General features: G+C 45.7%; 2 protein-coding genes across 3 annotated transcripts in view; one reads left to right on the top strand and one right to left on the bottom strand.

Annotated features, from left to right (window-relative positions):
* Window positions 1-23539, top strand: part of C8b (complement C8 beta chain) — a 103001-nt gene that overhangs the window by 22812 nt on the left and 56650 nt on the right. The window contains exons 9-12 of the mRNA XM_052717196.1: window positions 5394-5547; window positions 6929-6997; window positions 8947-10288; window positions 17673-17754. Coding sequence (XP_052573156.1) covers window positions 5394-5547; window positions 6929-6997; window positions 8947-9098 — 375 coding nt within the window. The 3' untranslated portion in view covers window positions 9099-10288; window positions 17673-17754. The remainder of the gene's footprint in view (window positions 1-5393; window positions 5548-6928; window positions 6998-8946; window positions 10289-17672; window positions 17755-23539) is intronic.
* Window positions 20514-23539, bottom strand: part of C8a (complement C8 alpha chain) — a 59631-nt gene continuing 56605 nt past the window's right edge. For both annotated transcript variants that reach the window (XM_052718294.1, XM_052718293.1), the window contains exon 11: window positions 20514-21149. In XM_052718294.1, the coding sequence (XP_052574254.1) occupies window positions 20998-21149 (152 nt within the window). In that variant the 3' untranslated portion in view covers window positions 20514-20997. The remainder of the gene's footprint in view (window positions 21150-23539) is intronic.

Here is a 23539-nt window from a genome sequence, read left to right as displayed (position 1 = left end):
CTTTCACATTATCTCAGAATAAGGCCTCGCAACAGAGGCAGCTTTCCAGGAGGAGTGATGGCTGATTTTCAGGACAGCAGAGCCCACTGGATAAACACTTCCTATGCTACTGCCTGAATATAATAAATTGTCCTATGAGAAGACCTGAGATGAGATTTCTGCAGATGCAAGGTATGCAAGCAAGAACTAGCTCATGTTGTTTACTGGTAAACACAGACAGGGAGAGGTGGCATCTTGTTAAAAGAAGAGTTAGAGATGGCAATGGATAAATAAAGAGACTTTTTTTAAGAACAAAAAAGATGGAAATTATGTTCAAGCTGCAGAAAATGAGCGCATGCCTATAAAATAGAAAAATAGAAGTAAATTTGAGAATGCATTTGCTTTGTGACAACAATAAAACTCAAGAAAAACGAGGAATTTGTGGAATAAAAATAGAAGCTGAGCTGTTTAGACACTAATCAGATGAAAAGAAAGTAGCTGGATGTGGGGAACCAAGAACTCAATGGCAGAATTAAAACCCACATTGGAAACTATAAAGAACAGAATTGACACTGCAGAAAATTGAGTCAGTGATGTGGAAGGTACTATAAAAATGCTCTTATAATGCAGAAACAAAAGACAAGGAGATTAAAACAGCGATGGAAAAGAAATATGATGGATAGAGTACAGAAGTAGAAACTGAAGTCACAAAGACTCCTTCCTGAGCAAGCAACAAGATTAAATGTGCGCATACATCCATCAGGCACATAGTAGAGAAGCTGCCCTGCCCTGACAACCCAGGATGAACACGGTGTTGAAACCTGAGCAGAAGTACTGGAAACAAAACAAAACAATACTGCAACACCCTGCTGACATGTTTTGCTTTTAGGAACAAATGATTCCCCAGGAGTAAAAATCAAATGCCGAAGCCATTCCAGCATGCAGTGTACCAGCAACCCTAGTCTTTAAAGGAAAAAAAGCTTTGTGACCTGGTGAAATGTTCCTCAGTGGGTGAACTCCAAAGGCATTTTGAGACAAAACAAAAAGGGTTGTCGGATTTAGCTGATGAAAATACAGAGTAGCCGGCACTGAACTTCAGATAAAGAAGGAATGATTTTCTTGATATAAGCATCTCTTGTGTGTTGAATGGAACATAGTTATTCTTGAATTATTCCTTATCTGACTTTTGAGTGGAGCTGGGAGTCTTGTATTTAACTGGTAATCCTAATCATTGGTCTGTCATCTGCATATGTTTCTGCAGTAGTGAGGTATTAGGGTTGAACTAAAGCTTATGAAGACATTGCATCACCTAGGGCAGAAGGATAAAATATAAGTGATGCTCACACAGAGTCAGAATAGCCTAGGTCATACTGCAGAGAAACAACCACACCTCAGCATCTTAGTTCAATATGAATCAACTTCCCAATTACACGTGCCCAAGAAGCATTGAGAAGAGTGCTCTGCCCAATATGGTCATTCAAACACCCAGATGCAGCTGATAATGGCTCTGAAGATCACTAGAAGTCTGAAGTTACTTCACTCTGTGATCCTGCTCACCTGTCAGTGGTCAGAACCAGTCACACTGAAAGCCTGCTTCTGGGGACCTACAGCCCTACTGTGTGAAAACCTTCCTCTGAAGACTGTAGCCCTACTGTATGAAAACCTGCCTCTGAGGATCTACAGCCCTACTATGTGCAAACTTTCTTCTAAAGAGATGTATCCCTACCCTGTGCAAACCAGATTTTGGAAGCTACAGCTCTCTATGTTCCTCTGCTGAGATGCAGCCCTATGATGTGCAACCCTGCTTTGGAGGATCTGCAATCCTAGCACATGTAAACCTGCTTTTGAGAGGCTATGTTCAAAAGGAGAGCTGAAATCTTTGATAAGCAGTAGTAATGCTTTCAAGAAGCAAATTCACTCAAAAGATTTTCTTAAAGCAAAAGAAGATATAAAATACAATGTGTTAACACTATTTCAGTGAAACCATGTCAGTTAGGGACACAGAAGATAGCTCAGAGGTAAATTTCTCATTGTACAAGCATCAAGACTTGAGTTCAGTCCCCCAGAACCCTTATTTAAAAAAAAAAAAAAGCTGTGTGTGGTGGGCTGTGTTTGTAACCCCAGTGCTGAGAAGGCAGAGACAGGCAGACTGCTAGGCTCATTGGCCAGCCAGCCTAGCCTAATCAATGAGCTCCAGGCTAGTGAGAGATGGTCTCAAAACAACACAAGGTGCATGGCTCCTGAACATCACACTGGGTTGACCTCTGACCGCTATGTCATCAACATGAACACACACACACCCCACAAAAACAAATGTTAATTAGTAAGTAAGTAGATAATTCACCAATAATGATGATGATGATTTACTACAAATAAGAGCCTTATTATGTGAAAAATGACACAATTCATAAGAAGGATACAATCTCTAGGAAAATGGACACCCATCAGTTTGCTAATAAATAACCTCTCCCAATAAAAGTAACATTATAACAGTCTTATTTTCATCTACCAAATAAAAATGATTTAAAAATCTGTAATCCTCAAAGCACTGTGAGGACTGAGAGGCCTTTTGTGGGGTAGGATGACTCTAGTCTAAGAAGATATTTTAAACCAGTATCTCCATACTGTTAAAAAGGTTGATGATATTTGATCCAATTTTTTTTTTTTTGTAAATAAATATGTATAGAGACAAATTGGCTTTGGATACTTGTAGTAGCATAACCTAAAAGGGCAAAAGTATCAATTGGAGGCTGAAAAAAACAGGAGCTGAATAAATAACCAGTCCGTCCATGTATCCTGAAGCTGTAGAAAGACATTTTATCAACACAGGCTGAGTCACACAGAGAGAGCCTCATAGTATAAGTGAAAAGATGAGATGTAAAATTGCATTTATGTACCAACTTGGTATGATTACCTAACTGTCCACAGGTCTAAAAATATATACTGATTAACGGGCAACAAACCACGATATTAACAGTGCAAGCTCACCCTTTGTCAGTCTACTTAGCTTTTCTGTGCCCCAGCTTTCTCAACTGTCCCAGGAGGAGACACGGGACTACCCAATTCTCAGAGTGCTGTGAAGACTTCTGGGATGTGTATGTAGTTCAGCTTCTTGTGGTGGCTAGCTGTGGTGATGATTATTTGACATGGTTAGGAACAATAGGGTGCACTGGAGAAATTTGCATAGAGCTTAATAGACATTCTCCAGCCTCACCTCTAAATGGTGTGATAAATAAAATTTTCCGAAGGGCAAGTATGTTAAAGACACGAGTGACCATTGTACTAAAGACTGAGGATCTAAGGGAGAGATGCAGAAGAAAGAGGTAGCAGAGCGAGGGGAAGAGGGGAAAAAGGGGTGGAGGAAAAGGGAGGCAGGAAAACACAGTGTAAGCAAATAATGGGCACAGCCATATTGACCGAAACGTAAAGGGCTGCCTTGAAGCCCCGCTGCGGTTTCTGCTTCACCAAAGCAAACTGCCATAGCCTGCAAAGTTTGGAGGACCCATGGGTGAGACTAGTGATGGGAACTCCTGAGTCCCCAGTATCAGTAATCAACCTAAACTAGTAGGGAACACACAGGCTTTGAACTCCAGTTCTGGGGTACCAGGATTGTCATCTTGGTGTTCTTGTTTGTTTATCTGTTTATTTGTTTTTAATGAGTCGTGTAACCACCTGGAGTTTCCCCTCAGCCGACAACTGCGCTAGTCATCATCATCTTGTGAGGACGGGCCCTTTTTTAAAGCTCTTCAGCTCCCGAGGTGCAGGGTACGTGGGGAGTTTATCAGGTTTGGCTGCTGGCTAGCGCTGTGTCTTGGTAGGAAAACACCATGGTGGTTAAGGTAGGCCTTTCAAGGGGCTCGGAGCAAAAGCCAAAAGCTGACTGTTGAGAACCTTATCAGTGGAGTAAAGCAAGCGCCCTCCCTTCACCCTCCCCCCATGTGTGACCAGCAGGCTGGTCTCTCTGAAAACAGCCTCTGGATCAATTCATTGACCACAGACCGGTGAGACAATGGGACCTCCAAGGGGCCTTGCTTTGCCCACTGGAGCGAAGGTCAGCATCAGATGCATTAAGAAATGGAAGCAATTTTCTTCCCACTGGAGGCTTCTATTAGGCATGATTGCCTGCATTTAGACAGACCCTAAACTCTCCAGGGCTGAATTAGGACCGGATCACAAACAAAATCTGGAGAGGAACCAGGCCCTGGAGCTGCATCCCTAACCGAGAGGAACAGAACACTGCCAAACAGCAGTTTGGCCCTGGTTCTCCTCCCACCGTGAAGTCACAGCCCCTGACGCGCATGTGCAGTGGCCAGCACCTGCGGCGTCTGCTTGTACTTTTTCTAACCTCTGCCCCGTCTCCCACGTGCACTGCCTCGCGCAGACCCACTTCAGCTAGCCATCCTCTTTACCCTTAATCTGCGGCTGTGCCCAAGGACAGAGAGAGCGGCTCCAAGCCTCTCTCCCTGCCAGCTTACTGTCAAATCAGAGAAGAGAATGGAGACTCCTCATGGAAAGGTTTAAGGATCATAAAGGAACGTTTGGAAAGCAGAGTAGTATCAAATGAGTAGCTCCGAGGCCGCTGAGGGAAGGGTCTGGGAGCCTTGGAGTAAGGTTTCCTGCAATGAGCTTTTGGATTTTATGAGTGATTCCCATAAAGCTCAAGGGAATGATGCAGGGAGAGCCTAAAGTATGCCAAAGGGCGTCGAAGGATCGCCTTCCAGGCACACTAAAACAGATGAGCCCTCTCTGCTCCCCTCTGTGAAACCATATGGGGCAGATGCGCCTCGACCCACGGTGGGGCTGTGTCCAGATAAACCTATCATGAATCGAAAATACCAAGGCAGAAATGCATTCGACGCACCTGACCTGTGGAGCACAGCTTGGCAGCACGGTAGCCTGGGAACTTTGGGCTTCTCATGACCCAGGAGCTGACTGGGCCGGATCCCCTGACACTGGCTCCTGTGTGGTACTCCCAGAAGAGCCTGTCACTAGCCTGGAAAGCTCACAGTGCACTTCAACTAAATGGGAATCACCCTCTCGCCTTCCGAAGGTGGCAACGAGAGCTTATGTTGGACCCATGTAAGTCAGAGACTGTCTGTAAGTCTCTAGTGTACACTAGTGTCTGTCTCCGTCTCTGGCTTCGGACGTCCCTGGGAATAGAGATTCTCACGTTACAGTTATTTTAGATTTGTGCCTACCCTTTAGTACGTATTTCTTGTTAATTGATTTGAACTTGAACAAATGAACTTCTATCTCCCAGGTGGGGGAGACAGAGAGGACAGGCATCTAGCTGCAGGCTGGAGCACCTGTCCTGTCCTGTCCTGCCTGGATGCTCCTGCATTTTCTGTGCACTGTCCCTTCCCTGTGGCTTTGCTTTGGCCTCTAATTGATGTGTGTTGTCTCTTCTGTCCCAGGTTGAGCCCCTGTATGAGCTTGTGACAGCCACAGACTTTGCCTACTCCAGCACAGTGAAACAGAACATAAAGAAGGCACTAGAGGAATTTCAGGTGGAGGTCAGCTCCTGCCACTGCACTCCTTGCCAAGGCAATGGAGTCCCTGTCCTGAAAGGTACTGCCTTAGAGAGCACTGGGGTCCTTTGTGGAAGGAAGGTGTAGTTTGCAGGGAGGCTGATTCTGGGGGCCGCTGTTGCCCACTTCTAATTCTCAAGGAGTCAGAATGGTGGCTGTAAGAGGAGTCTGCTTTGGCTGTCAGAGCACCTGTACTCTGGCCTCAGGGTCATCAAGGGTGACAATAGCATTTAGCTGAAACTTGGAGCTGTGAGCCTGTGGTCTACCTTTAGGTTAACTATCGATTTAGCCAAACTCTGGACAAAGAAGAGAGCCTGGGTTGACCCAAAGAAATCCTTTGTGAATGTCCTTGCCAATGTGAGGTGAGAAGATTTGCAAGTGACATCATGGACAGACTAATAGAACTTGACTAACTCTCAGGGTCATGCCCAGGATCCCTACAGTGGGTGGGACAAACCGGGAAGAGTGAGGTTGTAGTCTCAGGCTTATTATGGTGGGATGTCAAGACAGAGGAAGGGTTCATTCCAGCACCCTAAACAGGACAGCAGGAGCCTTAATTACTCCCCAACTCAGGGAGCTAGCCAGAGTCAGGCAGGGATTGTGTCCATAGAGCAAGCCCAGAAGGTCACAAGAGAAAACATGTTTGACGGGAGGGAGATTCCAGGCCAACAGTGGCACTGAGGGATATGTATGGAGTTTGTCAGATGGGGCAGCTAGGAGACAGGGTATGGCCTGTAGTTTCCTCCATCAGATAAGGTTCTCTCCAAAGTGGTCATTTCTCAGGAAGCGAAAGGAGATCAGCTCATGAACTCAGAGTTTGAGCCTAGGATTATTCTAGTCTTTCTTGCCTTACAAGAAAGTTAGAACTAGAAGCTGTTGTCCACTGGCTTGTAGAATAGAGGCAAGGGGTAACATGGAGTCAGAGGAGGACATTCACAGGGTCTGTCCTGAGGAGGCATTCTTCATGATCAGATGAGAGACACGCAAAGGGGGGGCAGATTCCAGATCAACATAGAGAAGCACTTCCAAAGGCTCAGAATTTCCCAAAGGTAGGTAGGGTGAGACTCAAAGAGTGGGAAGCTCCCTCGAGGCACTCAAGCAGAGACTAGACTATTACTTGTGAATGATGACTGGCCTCAGCGACTGCTAATGCAACGTCTGATCCTGAAAGCTTATAAATGTGAGTCAAAGGTCAGCTAAGGAGCAGTTTTCTCAATAGCACCATATAATCCTCGTGATGGCAATGAACACCCCTTGATGAGGACCCCCCCCCCCAGGAAAGGAGCTAGTCTTGACACTGTACCTTCGTGTTACATACATCCCACCCACTCTCTGATCCACATAGCTACATGATGGAAATGCAGTTGCTTGGAACTGAGCTCCTGAGTCCTGATTTCACTCTCTCCCCCTATTTTCCTCAGGATCACACTGTGAATGCATTTGCCCTGCTGGTTTCCAAGGGGTAGCCTGTGAGGTTACCAATCGGAAAGGTAATGAGTCTTCCAAAGTTCGTTGGGTATATAGACTCTGGGAAAATGTAGAGAATGACTAAAAAGAACAAGAGCAAGGTGGTGTGTAGACTAGGAGACAGCCATTGTGGTGTTAAGGATCCTGGCTCCTTCAGGATTTTGTCATTTCTACTGTTGAGAATGCACCATGGTGTAGGCCTGCTAATGTGTGAAATTCCTAAGCCTTCTTGTGTTGTTGTGGAAATCTTATATTCTTTTTGTGTCATTCAACTTTCAAAATCCAGGGTGTGTGTATGTGTGTGTGTGTGTGTGTGTGTGTGTGTGTGTGTGTGTGTGTGTGTACATCTGTGGAAATTCCTATAACATGCCCCATACCTCAGGGGAATTAGTCAATTCCTGCTGAAGATGCCCACAGGATTTTGAAGATATGTACACATAGCCCTTTTCACATTGTGTCTCCTCTTCTCCTTCTGTAAATAATGCCATATCCCATTGACTTCTGCACCTCCATGACTCAGGAACACTTGTCTCTCAATGAGTGATAGATAGATAGATAGATAGATAGATAGATAGATAGATAGATAGATAGAAAGATAGATAGATAGATAGATAGATAGATAGAAAGAAAGATAGATAGAAAGATAGATAGAAAGATAGATAGATAGATAGATAGATAGATAGATAGATAGATAGATAGATAGATAGATAGATAGATGTCCCTTCCAACTCTCAAATTCTTTGCCCATTCTGTCATATAAGAGTTATCAAGCTCATATTCCTCTCTCATTTTTATTCCTTTCTGTAAGTTTTTGATGATACCTTTAAAATGGACATATCATATCTAATAAAGCATTAGACATCCTCTGTGCACTTTGCTATGTACTGGGCACCTTGGCTGGGTTCTTGAACTCAGCTTGAGTTCAGATTTCATCACTGTCATTTAATAACTCTGACTTGAACACTTGATCTCTCTGCATCTGTGAAATGGACATGATCCTATTTACTACCTCACAGTGCTGACTTAAGTTTATAATGAGGCAAATAAGTCATTTAGAATGATGGCATACACCGGAAAAGCAAATTAAGCACAGTAGATAACATAGCTCCCATCCATGAAAAACTATCCAGTATCTTACAACTGTGAAGTGTCTAATCTGGAAACCATCCATCTACCCATTTCCCTCCTACACTCACATCTACCCATTCATCCATCTGTCCATGCCTCTGTCTACCCACCCACTTGTTCACCATCTACCCACCCATCTACCCACCAACATATTTTATCCATCCACCATCCATCCACCCACTCACCCATCTATTCACATATTCATGCATTCATTCACCCATCCATCCTCCCACCACCTATACATGCATCTATGCATCTACTCATCTACCTATCCATCTATCCATCCACCCACCCACCCCCACTCACCTATTCATCTCCCTAATATCCAATACATATTTGCAGAAGGCCTTCTGTATGCCAGCCTACATGTTGTGATTCAGTGTGACTAAATCAGGTACAGCCCCTGTCATCACAAAGATTGTGATGTAAGAAGAAAGAGTAATGCTATTTGAATTATTTCACAAACACATTTAAAGTTTCTATGCAATAACTGCTACAAGTGCTCTGAGAGCTTAAAATACAGAAAAGTGATGCAGATTAAGGATCCTGGGCTTCTGTGAAGAAATACGTGTTTACTGGGAGCTAAAGGGTAATAGGATTGATAATGCCAATGGAAAGGCAAGAGTACCCTGGGCAAGGAATAATTGTAGAATATGTAAATACCCTATGATAGGAGAGAGCAAAGAAAACAGTGGCCAGAGAGAAAGAGCCTTGTTTACAAGGGAGATATCAAAAAGTCAGATTCCCAAAGCCTATTGGCTTATTCACCCAGCCCTAGCCCTCCTCCTAGAGATAGAGAGTTTAATAAAGACCAATTCACTCTCATTGTCCTTCTTTCTTATAGATGTCCCCATTGATGGGAAGTGGAGTTGCTGGTCCAACTGGTCTGCATGCTCTGGAGGAAGTAAAACAAGACAAAGACAGTGTAACAATCCACTCCCTCAGAAAGAAGGCAGGCCCTGTTCAGGCCCTGCTTCAGAAACACTCAACTGTTAGAGGAGGGAGCAGACCCAGCCGGTGGGCGACCCAGCACAAGCTCTGGACCTCACAGACTTCAGTCTGCTTCCCACACACCATCTCCTACCCAGGGCTGCCACAACCAAAGGCAATGCCACTCTGTCCTTTAAAGATTTTAGTTTGTTCAATGCATGTTAATTTGAATAAAGAGTGGGTTAAGCAAAACCCTCAGTCCTTGCAAGGTTGTAAACCTCTCTTTGTCCACTCTGCACTCTGGCTACCCTCACGTGGTCTAGAAGCCAGAAACTATCTTGGTCACCACATAGTAGGTGTCTAATAATGAAACAGTCAATAGATGAGATGTTGTTCATCCCTTGGTAAGCATAGTCTTGTTCAGTAATAAAGATAGCCAATATCTATGAAAGGATTTCTATGTGCCACTGATCCATTCCCATGACAACCTTGCAAGACAAATAAATGGGAAACAGACTTGGGAGAATATAGTAACTTGTTCCAGGTCAGACAATCAGGAAATGGCAGAATCGTGCTGCAGACGAAGCTCCTGAATTTTAAATTCTTACCTAGGAGGCTTGTCTCCTTTTCTGAATGAGCACGTGGCTAGCAAAGAGCTGTTCATGGAATACAGTGCAGCTGAAAGCTGTGTGTCTGTGCACGTGCATGTGCATCCACATGTGAGCATGTGTGTGCATGCTCTTGTGCATTTCATGTTACTGCCCTGCCTCTGGCTGCTGCCTTGTCAGGAGAGTGGCTTTAGCTTTGACGCTCAGTAGAGGAAACAAAGCGTGTGGCAGCAGAAATCAGGGAATTGATCTGGGTGGTGATCAATAACAGAATGTGACTGGGAGCCAAGGGCCAGGAAAATGATCGCCACAAGAGAAAATGTTTACAGTCAAAAGAGGAGGTCACAGTGGCTGGAAAATGGGTTGAGGGGCTGTTGGCTGTGGGGTAGTGTGCCCTGGGTCCCAACCCCACCCCAAATGTGAGAGATGGTCTGCACATTCCACTTTGCTCACTGGGCTTTTGTGCAAATACTATTGGGGGGGGGGAGCTTGAAGAGGTCAATAGGATGGTGACTGGTGTCCAAGCTACCAATATCTTCTTTTAAATTTCTTAAATGCTAAGTGGTTATGCTCTGTATTTCTTATACATTCCCTCTTTTCATTGCTTTGGTTGCCCATGGACACATCTCCCTGATTGAGGAACTTTAGGTGAGTTTCTTGAAATAAAATGGATGGGGAAAAGCAGTTTGCTAACAGTAATTTGGTTCATCAGATTCATTTGCAATCAATTGTTTTCAGCCAAGTCACTTGCCTTGCATCTGCAGCAGCTGGATTTGGTCCTGGGTCCTGAAAGCTAAACACGTCCATGGTACCAAAGCTTTTCTCCAGTCTAGCCTTGGCCAACTATCTCAGAGAAGTCAGTAGGAAACTGGGAAGGAGTTGAGGGCTCACTGCCTGGGGCAGGAGCAGGCAGCATGGCAGTTCTGTCTGCTTTCCTGCATCCCCCATCCCCTGCAATCGAACTGACGGGTCTGGGCCCTTGTTTAGCTTAATATTATTGCTTTGCTGTCTGCTGTTATTTCAACAGGATAATGCAATAATGTTTTATCTCTTTCATTATACGGAGGCCGTATAATTTTCTTGAGTTATAATCTATCTTCTTTTAGGATTCCCCCGAGACAGGGAAGAGCCACTCTGTCTTTGGTTGACGGGAGGCTCCCAGGAAGCTGACAGTAGCACATCGAAGCAGGCACCACCAAATTAAATTCTGAATCTCAATCACAGCCTCCACTTCTAATGGGAAATTTGAGTTGATTATGGAGATGACAGCCCAGGTTCACGTTTATTGCATTTAGCAGAAATTGTTTATCCTATTAAATGTGGTCTTGAAGGAGAGACAATTGAATTGTGAAGTACCACTGAATACCCGGGTGACGCCCAAGCACTGCTAAACTGTGTAATAATTATATTCTTATTTGTGGGCTGAACTTCCCCACGTGGCTCTTTCTGCAAACAAATGCACTTAGGAGGAGGTTGAAACATAATGTAAGAATTAAGCAAAATAAATGCAGACTGTGCTCTTGGAGTCCTGGCAACTGTGGCTCACCCCCGTGTACCTGTGCTGAGCCAAAATATTGTACAGGCAGAGCTCAAGCCGTCTGGTTTAGGAGTGGCCTTGAACTGTGAGTTCAAGTACAGCCCAAGGAATCTGTGTTTGCATGTTTGCATCCAAGAGGAGGATCTTTGAAAGGCCATGAGCTCCTCTGCACATTGAATGCCAGGCTAAGAGGCTTTCCCGGGTGACCTTGTAATAGCATAACTTCTGTGGGGATAATAACTGTTATAATTACTGTAACAATAGTAATAATAATAATAGCTGCCGATTACAGTGGTTTCCAGTTTATGAAGTCTTTAACCTGAATCATCCGTTTAATTTTCATCTAAGTTTAATGGGGTAGAATTTATGCAAGCAGCAGATGACAGAGCGAGTTTCAGATAGAATCCAGATCCCTACCAAGAATGGGCAGACAGCAGCAAGAGGGGATGCGGGGCCAGGAGGGAGCTCCTGAGGCTGGACCACAGGCAGAGAAAGGGCCATCTCTGTCTTGACACTGAAGCCAGGTGGTGGTGGTACATGACCTTGATCCCAGCACTTGAGAGACAGAGGCAGGCAGATCTCTGTGAGTTCAAGGCCAGCCTGATCTACAGAGTGAGTTCCAGGACAGTCAGAGCTAAACAGAGAGACCCTGTCTTGAAAAACAAAAAGAAGAACAAGACACTGTAGCTCTCAAGCATTTATAGGAAATTCTTTTGGAGAGAATGTGCCTGGTGCAGAAAGCCTTTAGCAGGATCCTAGGGGACCCGAATGCTCTCATCAATGGAGAAATACCCATAGGAAATTACACACAGCAGCATGAACTTATCTTACTCAACTCATCCATTGGACCCCACTCCAGATTAGCCTTTTGTTTTTGTTTTGTTTGTTTGTTTTTAATTTTTTTGTGGTGATGTGCAGGTGTGCATCATGTGTGTTTGCCTGTACTTGTGCATGGCATGTGGTTGTCAGGTGTTTTCAAATGTCTATCTTTTTTTTTGTAAGATAGGCTCTGCTATTTGATTTGGAACTCAAGTTTTGGCTAGACTGGCTGACCAATAAGTCCTCCAAATCCTCATTTTTCTGTCTACCCCTGACCCAGGGTTACAGATGCCTAACCCAGGTTACAAGTGGTAACCCAGGGTTACCACCATGGCCAGCTCTTATGTGGGTGCTGGTAGTCTAAATTCATGTTACCTACTGAGTTATCTCCATAGCCCCTAGTTTTCCTCAAAGCTTGACTGCCCACATACAAACTAACAGTAGCATGTTGGAATACTATTGGTCAGCTCTTTGAGACACCCTGTTTACTGAATTTAATATTTACTGAAAGTCCTTTCCTCTTTGAATGACCTGTCTATCTTTAGTGCTGGACAGATGCTTACCTGAGGTATTCAAATGCTTAAGTGTTCATTCATGGAGACAGAGGCATGAGATCACACTTCTTAGGCAGAAGTAGCGACATTGTAAGGAGAGGCTGTGTAGCAGAGCGTGCCACAGACATGTTCTGAAGCCAGTGCTGATATCTAGGGCTGGGCTTAGTGATGGATTACGCTATGGCCTTGACATGCTCTGTACAGTAGGTGCTTTTTTTTTACTTGTATTTTAAAAAATTTATTCTATGTGTTTTTTTACATCATGTATCTTGATCTTATTCATTTCTCTATCCCTTCACATCGGCCTTCCACCTCTGCATGCCCCCCAAGTAAAGCAAAATTTAAGGTAAAAAAAAATTAAAATAAAGGAAAAAAAAAATCTCATCATGGAAGCTGCAGTGTGACACAGTGAGTCACACCGTAAACCCTTTTGTCCATTTATCTTTACTTGCAAGTGGTCATTGCAAAGAGTCAGTGGTTTGGTTCGAGGCTTCTGGTTTCCACTACACTGTCAATGCTGGGCCCTCAGTGGACATCTTCTTGGATATCCTGTTGTTTCCTTGTGTTGTGGAGATCCTGCAGCTTTGGGTCTGCAGGTCAGGTTCCTTCACGTGTCCCAGCAAGTCACAGATGGGGTGGATGTTGGGGTGGACCAACTCATAACCCTGGGTCCGGGCCTGGGCAGCTGTGGGGTTGATCTGCCAGATGAGAAATGGGGACAGCTCTTCCATGTTTACAACTTCAGGACTGGCTTACCCATACCCGCACTAATAGGGTTGACTCTCCTGTTCTTATGACCACAGGATCAGCTTTCCCATCTGCCCCAGTCATTGATGGGTGCAGGGGGAGGCAACTCTCCCCTGCCCATGCCACCACAAGACAGACAGGTAACAATGGGGACAGTTCTCCATGATTCAGGGCTGCTCACCCGCACCTGTGCTAACAGGGTTGGCTCTATTGTGCTGCCCTGGTGAGGTGCAGGGCACAGTAGGTGCTTTTATCCCCTCCCTTGTAAGAAGGGCATGGTACATGTCTCCTTCTGGAGCAACATAGGCATCAGGTAGATCCCTGGGCCCAGAAGAGGCCCTGGGCCCTGTAAACACTCTTTACTTAGCTATACCACTGCCGTGATCATATTCAGGGATTCTCAAACTATCACTAAGAACCCAGGTTGTTGGTTTTCATTTAAAACTGCTTTAAAGACCTCTCAATGCAAAAGCCTTCTACTACATAGGAGAATAAAAGGACATAAAATTGCTTAGCTCCTAGGGAGATCTTAATAAAGGCCATGGAGGGCTTTTCCCTCCCAAGCTCTGGGTTATTAAGGGAGATGTAACAGCATAATAACTAATATTTGCAGAGACCATTTCCAGCGACAAAGAACGTCACATACCTAATCCAGGCCTAATCCTCTCAGTGTCTGCAAGAGGCAGATTTATTGTCTGCCTGTGACAGGTGGCAAGACAGCCTCAGAGAGACTGAATGACTTCCCTGAGACCACACAGCTCCAAAGCAGCCTGTGCAGTCCAGTCCAAGGCTGCTTTGGCTGTTCTGCATAGCCTTCCACTACAAATGAAGCAGACCCAGATTTGTCACAGGGCCATCACTGGTATGCCCACTCACTCACAGTGAGGACCCTGGCCTGCCAGCCCCACAGAACACAAACCTAATGGATGTGTGTGTGTGGGGGGGGTCTTTGTGGCAGACAGAAGACCCTTTTTTCCCCAAGTTATGTACCCTCTCTTCTTTAGTGTCCTTCATGCATGTGACACATGTGTGATCATTTTATGACATGGCATATACTAAGGGAAGGCATCACTCAGGAGTGTTTGGCACAAGGCAGATGCTAAACTCACTTCCTATGCTTGGGTGCTGTATGAAAGGGCCCTGTCCATTTTCTGCCTCTTTTTACTTCCCTGCCAACTGCTTCCTTGAGCATGGACATACATTTTATAGAGAGAAAAGAGAGAAGGAACTATGGTCCTATGTACAGAGGGGAATTCTTGGAGGATTTTCAGCAGGAGTCAAGTGTCTGGCCTGACATTGGCCTTGAAGCAGGAATCGGCACAGAGCCCGGGCACTCCCATTATCACCCCAGCAGCGGCCACCAGTTATCTCAAGTCCACACCTTGCAGCCCCAGGTGTCCCTCCATCCATCACTGGCCATTGTCTGGGATCCACTCAGCTTCCCCCACCAGCTCCTGCCCAATGACTCCTTGTTAATAATCCAGTTTGTTCACATCCCAAAAGCGATCTGATTCTGGCCCCTTTCATCCCAAACACCATCCATCCATCAACTGCTGGCTCCACATGCTTGGTTAGGAAAATGAGAGTCAGGGAGGGGGGCAAATAACAGATAAAACTTCTCAGTGTTATCTCTAAAGAAATAGAATGGATAAATAGATCTGTCAGACATGTATCATGCCACCTGACAGCCAAGTCTATTTGTTAAAAACAGGTTAGGATGGGAGGATTTATCTCACATTTTAAGCTGTTAATACAGGAAGGAGACATATTTTTCTTTATCTCTCCAGTGGAAGGGGGAAATCCCAAGGCCATGAATAAGGGACCTTTAATTTGATTTGATAGACTTTCTTTCACTAAGGTGGAAAGGGGTAGGCTTACTCTTTAATTTGTGCCTCCAGGATGCTATGGACTTGGCTGTCCTCTAATGCTTTGTGAAGGTCATGGGATTCGGGAATCCTGCTCAGTGTCTTCCTTTGAGACTCTTTCTAACAACTTTCTACAGCCAAACACAAAGGCCATGCTAGGCTCGGCCTTTGGTACCAAAGGACAAGAGGAGAATGGAGGGATATATCTTAGTTGCTAGGGTTCTAAAAGCCAAGAGGACATAAGAAGTCCCTGTCTGTCTTGGAAGTCACTGGATGGGACAGACAAGCAGGCTATGGTGATAGGACATGGAACATGTAGGAAGACAGCCACACAGGGTCATATACCTGATGAGCTGTGGAGTCATAGGAGTAGCTAGGCTGGCTTTCTGGGAAAGGAACCTAAGCCATGCCCCAAATAATCTGGGAGGAGGAAGAAGCTGGGATCAGAGGCAGACATGAAGACTAGTCACAGAGGTCTTTGTACATCAAGTGGATTTAAGGGTATCTAAAAAACACAATGAAGGTACAGTGGTATACAGGCCTTAGATCAGACAGTCAGCCATGAATTTGGCGTTTATGATTATAGAGCACAGAAATCCGAGGAAGGTGGCCAGGAAAAGCTATGAGATGCAGCACCTGCTACTCACAGGAAGACTCGTGACCACACATGAGGTCCAACTCACTAGCCGCAGCTTGAGATGGACATGCACCACTCAGAGCTGGCAGAACATCCATGGGCTGCTAGTTTGTGACTTCCATTGGGCCTCTGTGTGTCCCCTCTTGTGACATGTGCTGCTCTTCTACCTGTCACTCTTTCAGGGCTCAGCTGGCTGCCTGTCTTCCAGCTGTCTTCCCTGATTCCCAGACTAGACTTTCTCTAGGGCCCCTTGGGCTTCCTCTAGTTAGGGACCCATTGCCATTGTCCATAGGCCTCCTCTGTTGGATTCTAAGTTCTTGTACTCAAGGGTCTGTGTAAGGCTCAGCACCTCCTGCACCCAGCAGTGGCCTGTGCACTAGATATCACTGGAAGTTAGCCTGACATTTTATTTTCTTTTTATTATTTCTCTTTTCTTTTAAAATTTCTTTTGATTATTACTATTACTATTGTTGTTGTTGTTAGATTAGATTTTTTTTCTGGAGGCAAGGACCACTAGCCAAGGAATGTAGTCACTCCAGAAGCTGGAGAATGCATGGAATAAATGGTCCCCTAAGTCTTACAGAGGATCATAGCCCTTATGGCTTTATTTGTATGTGTATGCATGATTGTACTGATAAATATTTTTCTTCTTAAAATATTAGATGCATGTGGTACTGTGTTTAGAAGAATATTTTCATATATATATATATTAAGCATATTCCTCCCACATACATCCTCTCCTCTCTCATTAGTTCCCTTTGTTCCCCTAGACAATTTTATTTCTACATTTTAAAAAAGATTTGTTTTTTATTTGTGTGTGTACTCACCACATGCATGCAATGCCCACAGAAGCCAGAAGAGGGCATCAGATCCCTGTAGCTAGAGTTATAGGCAGTTGTGAGCCTCCTAAAGTGGATGCTGGGAACTCAACTTGGGTCCTCTGGAAGAACAGTAAGTACTTTAACCAATCCAGCCAGCCCCTCGCTTCTACTTTCATGTCATATATACAAACATGATTTTATGTATCTATGTACAATCCAGGAACCACCAATAGAGAAAATCTGGTTGGGCTTTTGTTTTGCTTTGGTTTGGTTTGGTTTTTGGTTTTTCGAGACAGGGTTTCTTTGTGTAGCCCTGTCCATCTTAGATCTCACTCTGTAGACTATGCTGGCCTCAAACTCACAGAGATCCACCTGCCTTTTTGGAATGCTGGAATTAAAGGTATGCAAAACTACCACCTAGCAGGAAATCTGTTTTTTGAGACTGGCTGAATTTAATTAATATGATTATCTGCTGCTGCATCCATTTTCTTCAAACAACATAATTTCATTTTTGGGGGCTGGAAAAATCATTTTCTTTGTGCATTCCTCTGTTTTTTGACACTTGGGTGGGTTCTACAACTTAGCTATTGTAATTACAACTATTACAACCAATTAACTTTATTTATATCGGTGAGTCCTCTTTCAAACTTCAGGCCCTCACAATATTAAGACAACAAATTTGTATGACTATAAAAATAGATTTTCTTTGAGACAGTAACTGCTTCTACCCTAAGCTGGTCTTGAACTTGCTACATAGTTGAGCTTCTCTTTCTCCTGCTCCTACCTACTAGTGAGCGCTCATTCTCAGTTTTTATAGTGTGGTGATTTGAATAAGAATGACCCCCATAGGCTCATATATTTGAATGCTTAGGGCACAGCACTATTTGAAAGGATTGTTCTAGTGGGTGTGGTCTTGTTGGAGTGGGTGTGGTCAGTTGGTGTGGGTGTGGCCTTTTTGGAGGAAGTGTGTCAGTGGGTGTGGCCTTTGGGGTTTCAGAAGGCCCAGCCAGAGTCAGCGGTTCTTTCTCTCTTCCTGCTCTCCACGGATCCAGATGAAGAACTCTTCAGTTGTTTGCTGTGTCTGCTTGCCCGCCGCCATGTTCCCTACCACGACAACAATGAACCTCCAAAACTGTAAGCCAGCCCCGATGAAATGCTTTCGTTTTAGAAGAGTTGCCATGGTCATGGTGTGTCTTCACAGCAGGAGAACACTAAGACATGAAGTGCTAAAGATTGAATTTAGGACTTCATGAGTGCTAGGCAAGCTTTCTATTAACTGAGCCCCATTCCCAGTCCTAGCCTGCCCAGTTCTGAAGTAGAAGGGCGACAGTGGAGCCCGCCTTCACGGCAGTGGGATGCCTTTCTATTAGTCGGTATCACCATCCCATCCTTGTGAAGCACAGAGGCTTCTCTGAGGCATCCCTCATATCTGCAGTGTGGCTTCCGAAGCCTGCCCTTCCTCTGTGGCCATTTTCTCCCCCTAAAGGCATAGTAGCTCGGAAGAGATTCCCTGAGTGCGAAACTCTTTCGATCTCCCTCGCAAAGAAGAAAAGGAAGGAAGGAAGCCTCTCTCCTTACCGCTTTCCTCTCCGTCGTTAATTTACTTTTCAGAAGACACATTGTCAAGCTGAAGAGTATAACTTTGAACTGTGTGTTTACACACCACTCCCTATAAAACCTGAGATTATAGATCTCCTGAAAGGACCCAGGGGAAATGCATTGGGAGAATCACTGTGGAGGAAGGCGCGGCTGATGTAGTAAAAGGTTGCCATGGCTGCTTGCTTTTCATTTCTAATTCTGCTGTGTTTAGCTGGTGATCTGGGCTCACGTGTGAGCCTTTAGTGTCTTCCGGTGAAGTTTCCCTCTTGCTCCCAGGTTTACTACACTGACCCCTGACAAGGCTCCCTGCTTCATCTCCTCCCCTGCCCTGAGCACCGCAAACTACCCTGCGGAACCCTCCAATGGCAGACAGCATAGAGCAGTAGAGCAGGGGGCCAAGGGGGACAAGTGCTTGAACTAGTGCATGAAATATCTGGCCCACAGCTCTGACTCACGAGATGCAGTGTCTGTAACTGTGGCATAGACCTCGCAAAACAAATCTTGAGAGGTCCTTGATAAGCCTACATAAAATAGCAAAGATCAAGCTTTTCTGCCCCTGGCCCTCTGTGTGCCATACACCCCATTCCTTGTGAGCACATAATGACTTTTCCACTCTCAATGGTGGTCAACCTTGCCTGCTCTTAGAATTGCCGAGGGAGCACTGGAAACTGCTGATGGTTGGCTCCTGCCCCCGGTGATTCCGATTTAATTGGTCTGGGATGCCGCTTCTGGACATCAGGGTTTATGAAATTCCCCAGATGATTCTTATGTGCAGCCAAGGTTGGGCGCTTTGAAGCGAGTGTTTAGAGCAAGATTGAAAGTCCTCATCAATTGCCCACTCAACCTCTCCCACCTGGCCTCCGGTCACTTGCTAACACGGAGCTGCTACTAATCACCAGCTCGTGAATGTGGGCTAATCATTAATGTAAACAAATTTTAAAGGGGGAAAGCACACAACATGATGGAAAGCAAGAACAGAGCCTTTATTCATTCTTTCAGAGAGAAGAGCCACTTTTATTTAGATAAACCCCTGAACCACATGTTTTATCAATGGGAATCACAATAATGATGCTAAGAATTTGCTGCGATGGGCCTCATACACTTGATTTTCTTTGGTAGCTGTCTTTCCCACTCCTCATCCCCAACACATACACACCTGTGAGTCCTCCCTTCCCCATGTTCTTTCTTACCCTCAAGCTTTGTCTTAGGCTGGACTTCTTTTTCAAAAGGTTCCTCCCTGTTGATCTATGGAAAAGTCCATCCAGGTCCAGGTGGACCCCATGCCTGCCTCTGATACATACCGTGGGAAGACTGCCCTCTCTCACGTCTTCTCCTTCTACATTCATTTGGGAGATACATGTATTGATGTTAACAAGTCACTTCCAATGGCCCAAGAGTCTCTGCTTTTTCACATATACAGTTGGCCCTCTGTTTCTGAAGGCTTCGTCTCTATGAATTCTACCAGCTTTGAAGAGAAGGCCAGGTTATAAGCCTGAGATGTTTAGTTAGTTTTATGTCACCCTGATGCATTTTGGAAAAGGGAACTTCAATTGAGAAAATGCCCCCACCAGGCTGGCCTTGCGAGTGAAGTTTGTAGTGTATTTTTAAAATTAGTGATTGATATGGGAGGGCCCAATTCACTGCAGGTGGTGCCATCCCTGGGCAGGTGATCCTGGATGGTATAAGAAAGCAGGCTGAGCAAGCACGCCTCCATGGCCTCTGCTTCAGACTTCCTGCTCTAACTTCCCTTCATGATGGACTGTGAGTGAGACATGTAAGCTGAAAAAATCCTTTCCTCCCAAGTTGTTATTGCTCATGGTGTTTTATTACAGCAATAGAAACCCTAACTAAGGCATTGCCAATGAAGCTGAACAAGTACAGGGTTTAGGGTCCATGGGAACACCGGGCTGGCTGGTGGGATTGGCTCTTCTCGGGAAGGGCAAGGACTGTGTGTTGATCTTCATGGATTGACTCTTCCAAGTCTTCCTGCAGCTCTGGGAGGCTGACCAGTGCAGGCCTCACCTTTGGACTGGTCTGTTCACGTGTCCCAGCGACTGTTACTGACTAGGTCCCCGTGATCTGCGACACACAGCCTTGGCATCTGAAGATACTGTGCTGAATGAAACCTGCCCAGTTACTGCCTTGAAATATGATTGCTTCCTGGGAGAAGACAGATTAGAGGGTCATGGGAGATGTGCTGGGGTCCAAATGCTGGGGTCTTTCTAAATTCATACATGGAAATCGAAATCCTCTACCTGGTGTGGCAGGAGGAGGCTGGCCTTTGAGAGTTGACTAAGTCCTGAAGGCAAAGTTCTCATGGGTAGGACTAGTGTCCTTATTAGGGGGGTCTCAGAGACTCCCCAGCCCTCCACCATGGGAGAACACAACAAAGGACATATATAAAGTGGACGCAGCCTCCTGAGATCCTAGACCTGCTGGAACCCTGATCTTGCAGCTTCTGCCCCCAGAATTGTGAGGAATAATTTCTGATATGTCTAAACCACAGCTGGTTTATTGTTAAGCACCCTGAACCTAGTAAGATAGAAAGTGGTTCTGAGAAGTGCAGGGTAAGAACCCCCTGAAACAGGGAGACAGCTTTGGAACCAGGTACTTGGTAGAGGCTAAGAATCATGAGGTTCATACTAGAAAACAATCCATGAGTATATGAAGGGAATGGTCTTTGTTGGTTTGCAGTCACTTGGAGCAGCAATCAGTCCTACCTAGTAGGCAGGCCAGTTAGCAGCATCCACAGACTTCCCAGCCTGCATCCAAAGGTACTCAGCAGGTCTGGGTCTGCACGTTCTTCCCTGGGCATGGGGCACCTCCATTCTGGGGTGCAGGGTTGTTGCACTGTCTCCTCCTTTCCCGGGTACCCGCTCTGCACTCTGACCAGGAGCTCCAGCAGCTCCAGCGACCATCTGCTTTGGCTCCTGCAGGAAAATGTTCCAGAGGAGGAGGAGGTTAGCGGAGGAGGAGCAGCTGGCTGGGGATGGAGGGCAGAAGGCCACCTTATTGCCCCAGAGTGCTCTGCAGTCCCTCCTTGGGGAGATGCCCTGGGTAGCCAACCGAGACCTCTGTGCTTGCTGCCTCACAGTTAATTTGAAACTCCGGACGGAGTGAGAAGAAGCCGCTTGGGAGCCCATCTCATGAAATTGGAATCCATGGTTGCATGGAAGATAGATAGCAGGGCAAGGCGGGAAGGACAGTCCTCTGGGAGAAGGAGTCCAAGTCACTGGAGGGTGTAAGGAACTAGAACTATGGCCACCCTGCAGATCCAAGGCAGAGACATAGCTAGAGATCTCTGGAGCAGATTGTTGAGGTTCTGTATGTGAGTTTCGAAGCCAAACCCTTCAGAGTCTGGCAATGGGTCCTGAGGTATGACAGATTGTCTATATAAAACTTCCAAATGCTTGCACTAAGTGTGGAGTCCAGGAACCCAGCACACAGAGCCCCACCCAGGGCCGCTGGCTCCACTGGCTATAGCTCTCCAAGTCCCTCTCCCCCGGGGAGGCTTAGGTTTTGATTATTTAAGAAGTATGGACTAATCTAATGGGATTCATCATTTTCTATCACTATTTCTTTTTCCTAAATTAAATCTTCCATGAACCCCACATCTAATTCAGATGAAAGCAGAGGAATTCTATTGAAGCTAGGGTGACTATTGGGCTCACCCTCCTCCCCTGGGGCAAGGCCTAGCACCCCAGGGCTCCTCAGATCTCACTGTGAACAGCATTGGATTAGATTATCTCCAAGGCCCTTCCAGCACTGTAATTATACTCCTGATGGAACAGCCACAGCAGCATTCTTAGTCTCGGTTTCTCCCACCTCTGTGACTCTGTCCCTACTGGCAAAGGTTTGCTGGGGAAACTCTCGGGGACTCTAATGGGTTTCTGTGGAAGCTGACAGATTCCTCTGCCTTAGTTTTCCTTGCCAGCTTAATCTCTGTCAGACTGAAAGTTCAGTGAGGTGGCCATGAGGCCACCAGATACCCACACCCTGCTTGGAGGGTTACTGGGTCTCCTCCCAATGCTGGCAGTTAGCTGAATGTAAGAGGAATGGATGCAGAAGGGTTGAGACCTTGGATAGAGCTCCTTGTCCTCTACAGTCACCCAGATCACTGGCATCTTGCCCCTCCTCCACAACCCATAGTATATGGCTCAGCATGACTGTCTGGCCTTCACCTTGCAAGAGGTGTGTCGTCTAAGTGACCCCTCTTCTCTTTATCTCTTTGCTGGGTGGACCAGGCCCTAGAAAGGGAATAATTAGAATGGCCAAGCCAAGGATCACTGACTGAAGTCCCTGAACTGGTTAGCCCTGCCCACTCCCTTAAGTGATTGTTACTGAGAGTGCCTCAGTCTCTGCTCTCATTCAAAACTTTGGGAACAGTATAACACGAGACAGACTCAGTAGTGAACATTATGTTAAGACCTTGGGTGCTGGCATCAGACTCCTGGGGTCCAGCCCCCTGCCCCTCCCTTCTCCAGCCACATGACCTTCAGAAAGTTATCCAACATTCCTCCTGTCCCAGGCTCCCCATCAGTAAACTATGTTAACAAGAGCATTTATCTCATAAGGCTCTTGTGGGAATAATTAGGCTCACCCACAAGGATGCGCTGCTATGATGCTGGCCTGGAATGAAGAACCATTATTTCCGTCAAGTGGCCTTTGGTCCCTTGGGGAAAGTTGCCTGGCTGAAGGGGCTGGAACCTAGTGCATATCCTGCTGGTGAAATCAGGAGGGTCCCTGAACTTTGGAGCTGGGCTATCTCAGGCTAGAGTATCTTTCTCTCTCCCACCCCACCCCCCCAATTCACCAATTCCCAAATAGGCAATGGCTTTCTCAAACTCCCAGGAGGAGACAGTGCCACAGCCTTGGAGCTGGTAGTTGGTGGTGGTAGTTTTTATTCTCTGTACCCACATTTCTCAACTTTAGGCTTTCCCTCACTCTCCTGGGTCTCTCCTCTCAGAATCCCTCCTCTGGAGAGGAGACAGTGGTTTGAGACCTAAACTGTTCTTGAGCAGTGGAAGAATCCAGAGAAGGGGCCACCCTATAGGCTCTGTCCATAGAGCATCTGACATGCAACAGCCTCTTCCTTCTGCTTGCTAGCATGGAATCAGCTATGTGTTTTAGCTGGTCTAATCTTCAACACGGCGTGTGAGGAGCATATAGCTATAATTTCATTTTATAACGTGTGCTTCCATGAGAATCAGTGATGCTTGATTCAAAGGCATGTTTGACCTGAGGTGCACTCCCACCTGGAGATTCTCTCTCAATGAGGGGATGATAACCCGCTATTATCTCATCTTAAAACCAGATCAGC

Source organism: Peromyscus californicus, unplaced genomic scaffold (assembly GCF_007827085.1).
Source record: "Peromyscus californicus insignis strain IS unplaced genomic scaffold, ASM782708v3 Scaffold_5__1_contigs__length_169319896, whole genome shotgun sequence".
Taxonomy (NCBI): Eukaryota; Metazoa; Chordata; class Mammalia; order Rodentia; family Cricetidae; genus Peromyscus; species Peromyscus californicus.
This window is presented reverse-complemented; position numbering and strand designations above follow the sequence as displayed.